Below are 6,000 nucleotides of genomic sequence, written 5' to 3' on the forward strand. Positions count from 1 at the left end.
TGACACCAGCCGCTGCACTTTGTCTTCTCGCCAGGCAGAGGCCTATTGATGCCTATTCTTGTTTGGCTGGAATCCTAACGGCCCTGTTTCAGAGAGATACCTGGATCCAGCATGGGGAGACCCGTGCCCCAACTGTTAGAGGCAGGGGGAATGGAGAATCTCTACTCTTCAATGATTTAAATTCAGCTCAGGCAGGTTTACAAAGCGTTAGACTTTGCAAAACCAGGTTTGCAGATGACACGAAACTCGGAAATGTAGTAAGCGATGAGGAGAATAGCAGCAGACTTCAGGAGGACAGAGACAGGCTGGTGAAATGGGCAGTTCAAGTTTAACGCAGGGAAGTGGGGAGTGGGGCAGAGTATTCGACAGGAAAGACGTCAAAAGCACAATACTGCTCGAAATCTGAAATTAAAAACAGAAAATGCTGGAAATACTCAGCAGGTCAGGCAGCATCTCGGCCCCGGGTTTTAACCCCAGGCAGATTCCCCCGCTCAGGCCTGAGTTAAAATTACAGTCGGGTCTCAATGATGTCATCGGGCCGCAGCACGCACGTGTAAAGAAGGACCCCGGTTGGCTCCGGGCGCCTGTCCTCGCCGCCTGCTCGGGAGAGCAGGGTTAAAATCGCAGATGTTGCGATCCTGGCGGCTTTCGGACAGGTAAGAACCAGGGGTGATTCTAACTGCCCGCCCGCCGGGTTTCTGCCGAGCGAGGCGGGTTAAAAACGCCCCCCGTTTGTTTCAGGTCGATGACCTATCGGCAGAACGCAACGTTTCGGGAAAGATGTCAAAATCGATTTTAACGATTTATTGATTTTTTACACCAGAACTTGGCAGAATTTTTCTCCCTCCCTCTCTACAAATCTCACGTGCTGAAATAGCAATGCGACGTCAATGAACTGTGATTGAAACCGAGGGGGTTGCTCACACTGTGACTCTGCCGAGGTTAGTGGTTGAAGCTGGGGAAAATTCAATGGGGGCAGAGAGAGGAACCGACACCAGCAGCAGATCCCGATGCTCAGGCTGCCCCGTGGGTGTGCAGAGTCCCGCCTGTGCAGGCGGCCTCCGAGAGCCACGCTTGGTGGTTTCAACTTTATTTCGGGAGCTCAGTGGAGCTGCGAGAGAGAGCGCCATTAAAAGCAAGGGCAGTAGAATTAGCGGGAGCTTTCCGCTAGACACAGGCTGTGGGAAATTCTGGGGGTGGGGATTTAGAACCTTGGGACGAACGTACGAACTAGGAACAGGAGTCGGCCCCTCGAGCCTGCTCCGCCATTCAGTAAGATCATGGCTGATCCGATTACTCCACATTCCCGCCTACCCCCGATAACCTTTCACCCCCTTGCTTCTCAAGAATCTATCTACCTCTGCCTTAAAAATATTCAAAGACTCTGCTTCCACCGCCCTCTGAGGAAGAGAGTTCCAAAGACTCTTGAAACTTATAAATTTCTGACAGGACTGGACAGACTAGATGCAGGAAGGATGTTCCCGATGGCGGGGGAGTCCAGAACCAGGGGTCACAGTCTGAGGATAAGGGGTAAGCCATTTAAGACAGAGATGAGGAGGAATTTCTTCACCCAGAGAGTGGTGAACCTGTGGAATTCTCTACCACACAAGGCAGTAGAGGCCAATTCATTAAATATATTCAAGAAGGAGTTGGATATATTTCTTAAGGCTAAAGGGATCAAGGGGTATGGGGAGAAAGCAGGGACAGGGTACTGAATTTGGATGATCAGCCATGATCGCATTGAATGGCGGAGCAGGCTCGAGGGGCCGAATGGCCTACTCCTGCTCCTATCTTCTATGTTTCTATGTTTCTATGACTCACGACCCTCTGTGAGAAAAAATTTCTCCTCATCTCTGTCTTAAATGGGCGACGCCTTATTTTTAAACAGCGACCCCTAGTTCTAGATTCTCCCACAAGAGGAAACATCCTCTCTACATCCACCCTGTCCAGACCCCTCAAGGATCTTATATGTTTCAATCAAGTCACCTCTTACTCTTCTAAACTCCAGCGGATACAAGGCTAGCCTGTAAAAGTGGACCGTCCTTCACTGGCCGGTCAAGATTGGCTAAAAGTGTTAACAGTGCCAAGCTCGGCTCTGAAAACAACCAGACCACCACAGAGGAGCCCCGACCAATATGGCGGGTGGCGCAGAATGACCATACGCGAGTCGCCCACCAAATCAGGCCAAGACCGCGACGGAGCGATTCCACAACCTGTTGTCCCCAGCAGGAAGAAGCCCTCACAATGCGGAGCGAGGTGGGAACTCGTGCCTGTTCAGCCTCCCCAATACCAGCAGAGAACGCTTGCTACCGCGCCAATCCACCATTTAACGATTCGCCAGACATCCTGTGGCGTCCTCAATGCTAACCTAAGGCTGAAAGGAGCAGCGTGGTGCTGTATGTAAAGACCAACTCGAAAGAAAAAACTCGCATTTATATAGCGCCTTTCACGACCTCAGGTTGTCCCCGAGCGTTTTACAGCCAAATTAAGTATTTTTTTGAATGGTAGTTGCTGTTGTAATGTAGGAAACGCGGCAGCCAATTTGCGCACAGCAAGCTCCCACAAACAGCAATGGCCAGATAATCTGTTTTTAGTGATGTTGGTTGAGGGATAAAAATTGACCCAGGACACTGGGGAGAACTCCCCCGCACCACCCCCCTCCCCCGCTCTTCTTCAAAATAGTGGCCGTGGGATCTTTTACGTCCACCTGAGAGGGCAGACGGGGGGGCCTCAGATTAAGGACTCATCCGCTAGCCTTATACGTCCTTGAAGCTGGATTGAGACTTCCCCAATCTCATCCCACAGGGGACACATGCAGCCTGCAGACTGAGAAGGCTGCCGTCCCATCGGTCTTGGCCCCAAGAGCGCTTCGTGATAACGAGACCCCTTTAAATATTAAAAAATTCACATAACCCAGGCAGATGTGCTGTACTGTTCCCTGCAGCTGGATCCTAAAGGGATTGGAATCCCAATATTCGGAAACGAATGCACAAACGCATTCCGGTGCAGTTCCTTAGGATGTTTTTGGAACAAAGGTGCTTAAAACCCAAAGGGTTAATACCGTCATTCTAACGGGAGGTAGAAGGGGCTTTCACACCACCAGCACTACCACACACGAGTGTGAGCGCATAGAAACACAGAAGATAGGAGCAGGAGTAGGCCATTCGGCCCCTCGAGCCTGCTCCGCCATTTAATGAGATCATGACTGATCATCCAAATTCAGTACCCTGTCCCTGCTTTCTCCCCATATCCCTTGACCCCTTTAGCCTTAAGAAATATATCTAACTCCTTCTTCAATATATTTAATGAATTGGCCTCAACTGCCTTCTGTGGTAGAGAATTCCACAGGTTCCACAGCACAGCGAGGGTCACGTCCTGGTGAGCGAAACCTTCCTCAATCGGGAGTGCGGGTCGGAAGATTCAGGAGCGGAGATCGGCGCTCCCCGGTCCAACCAGGTGGTTTTCCTATTTAACCACAGGTGATCCAGCTTCAGGGATCATCCGCTGCTGAAACCCTCACCCCTGCCTTTGTTACCTCTAGACTCGACTATTCCAACGCACTCCTGGCCGGCCTCCCACATTCCACCCTACCTAAACTTGAGGTCATCCAAAACTCGGCTGCCGTGTCCTAACTCGCACCGAGTCCCGTTCGCCCATCACCCCCTGTGCTCACTGCCCCGTGTCCTAACTTGCACCGAGTCCCGTTCGCCCATCACCCCCTGTGCTCGCTGCCCTGTGTCCTAACTCACACCCAGTCCCGCTCACGCATCACCCCCTGTGCTCACTGCCCCGTGTCCTAACTCGCACCCAGTCCCGCTCACCCATCACCCCCTGTGCTCACTGCCCCGTGTCCTAACTCACACCCAGTCCCGTTCACCCATCACCCCCTGTGCTCACTGCCCCGTGTCCTAACTCACACCCAGCCCCGCTCACCCATCACCCCCTGTGCTCACTGCCCCGTGTCCTAACTCACACCGAGTCCCGTTCACCCATCACCCCCTGTGCTCACTGCCCCGTGTCCTAACTCGCACCCAGTCCCGCTCACTCATCACCCCCTGTGCTCGCTGCCCCATGTCCTAACTCACACCCAGTCCCGTTCACCCATCACCCCCTGTGCTCGCTGCCCCGTGTCCTAACTCACACCGAGTCCCGTTCACCCATCACCCCCTGTGCTCACTGCCCCGTGTCCTAACTCGCACCCAGTCCCGCTCACCCATCACCCCCTGTGCTCGCTGCCCGGTGTCCTAACTCACACCGAGTCCCGTTCACCCATCACCCCCTGTGCTCGCTGCCCCGTGTCCTAACTCATACCGAGTCCCGTTCGCCCATCACCCCTGTGCTCACTGCCCCGTGTCCTAACTCACACCGAGTCCCGTTCGCCCATCACCCCTGTGCTCGGTGACCTACATTGGCTCTCGGTTAAGCAGCGCCTCAATTTTAAAATTCTCATCCTTGTTTTCAAATCCCTTCATGGCCTCGCCCCCTCCCTATCTCGGTAATCTCTGTAACAAAAGGGAACAGTAGCATAGTGGTAATATTACTGGTATTAATAAGCCAGAAGCCTAGACTAAGAATCCAAGTGACAAGAATTCAAATCCCACCATGACAGCTGAGGAATTTAAATACAGTTAATTAAATAAATCTGGAATAAAAAGCTAGTATCAGTATGACTATGAATACTACCAGATTATCATAACAACCCATCTGGTTCACTAATGTCCTTTAGGGAAGGACATCTGCTGTCCTTACCCGGTCTGGCCTATATGTGACTCCAGACCCAAGCAATGTGGTTGACTCTTAATAGCCCAGCAATCCACTCAAGGGCAATTAGGGATGGGCAATAAATGCTGGCCTTGCCAGCAACACCCACATCCCATGAACAAATATTTAAAAAAAAATCTCCTCCAGCTCCGCAACCCCCCGAGATAACTGCATCCTCGATTTTAATCGCTCCACCATTGGCGGCCGTGCCTTCTGTTGCCTGGGCCCTAAGCTCTGGAATGATCTCTTTCCTCCTTTAAGACGCTCACTTAAAACCTATCTCGTTGACCAAGCTTTTGGTCACCTGCCCTAATACTATATCCTAATGTGGCAAATTTGTGTTTGCAAACACTCCTGGGAAGCACCTTGGGACATTTTACTGCGTTAAAGGCGCTATATAAATGCAAGATTTTCCGATGGGCTTACGACTGATCCAAGCTACAGATGGAGACCGCCCCCACCCACCCCCACCACTGAATCCATGCCATTATTTCAACCCCCGAGAGACATCTATTTATTAAAGACATGGTGGGGGTTGGGGAGAGAGGGGAAGGGGGAGTGCCATTCAGACGGAAATCGCGAACCCATTCCTACAGTTACGACACTGCGACAACAGTAGCCAGAGGAATCGGTGCCACTGTCCAATCTATGTGCCTCCCAGTTGTGTGTAGTCACATCACGGAGTTCTCTGTCTGGACAGCAGCAATTCCCTTTTTTTTGTTTAGTATAACTCCAAAAGCTTCGCCGAAGTCAAATATATCGGCCAGCCAGCTACTTCCTAATTTGAGTATTGCAAAACCAACGGGCAAACGCGCTTGAAAAGTCTTACACCGACCTCCTGCTCATCTCTTACCTGCCAGCCGTGTGGTTTGCCAGCTGTAGCATGCGATTAAACTGCTTCTTCATCATCATTTTCAAAACTGTGTTTGTATATCTATCTATCTATGTGTGTGTGTTTGTGTGTGTGTGTGTGTGTGTGTGTGTGTGTGCACTTTTGTTCGCTTGGAGTTGTAGTTCCTACTGCACGGTCCAGTGTAGTGGGCGTGAGCTTAGCTTTTCAGTTCCCTCCCACAAGAGGTGAAAATGAAACTTGTCTTAAAGCGACACCGACGCTTATAAATCACTCAGTTTGCGAGGAAACTGTGAATTATGACGCGAGACCTTTTACTGTCTTTTTTATGGTGATTGCCACCACCCCCCCCACACCCACCCCCCCCGCCCCGCTTCCACTTTGGATGC

The 6,000-nt window shown here is 51.4% G+C and overlaps 1 protein-coding gene across 1 annotated transcript in view; it reads right to left on the reverse strand.

Moving 5' to 3' along the window:
• Nucleotides 1-5,773, reverse strand: part of LOC147099624 (SH3 domain-binding protein 1-like) — a 66,616-nt gene extending 60,843 nt beyond the window's left edge. Inside the window, exon 1 of the mRNA XM_085969885.1 lies at nt 5,615-5,773. Within this exon, the coding sequence (XP_085826011.1) occupies nt 5,615-5,673 (59 nt within the window). The 5' untranslated portion in view covers nt 5,674-5,773. The remainder of the gene's footprint in view (nt 1-5,614) is intronic.
• Between the last annotated feature and the right edge of the window lie 227 nt (nt 5,774-6,000).

This window comes from Somniosus microcephalus, chromosome 28 (genome assembly GCF_052327205.1).
Source record: "Somniosus microcephalus isolate GS21.2 chromosome 28, FLI_Smic_1.0, whole genome shotgun sequence".
Classification (NCBI taxonomy): domain Eukaryota; kingdom Metazoa; phylum Chordata; class Chondrichthyes; order Squaliformes; family Somniosidae; genus Somniosus; species Somniosus microcephalus.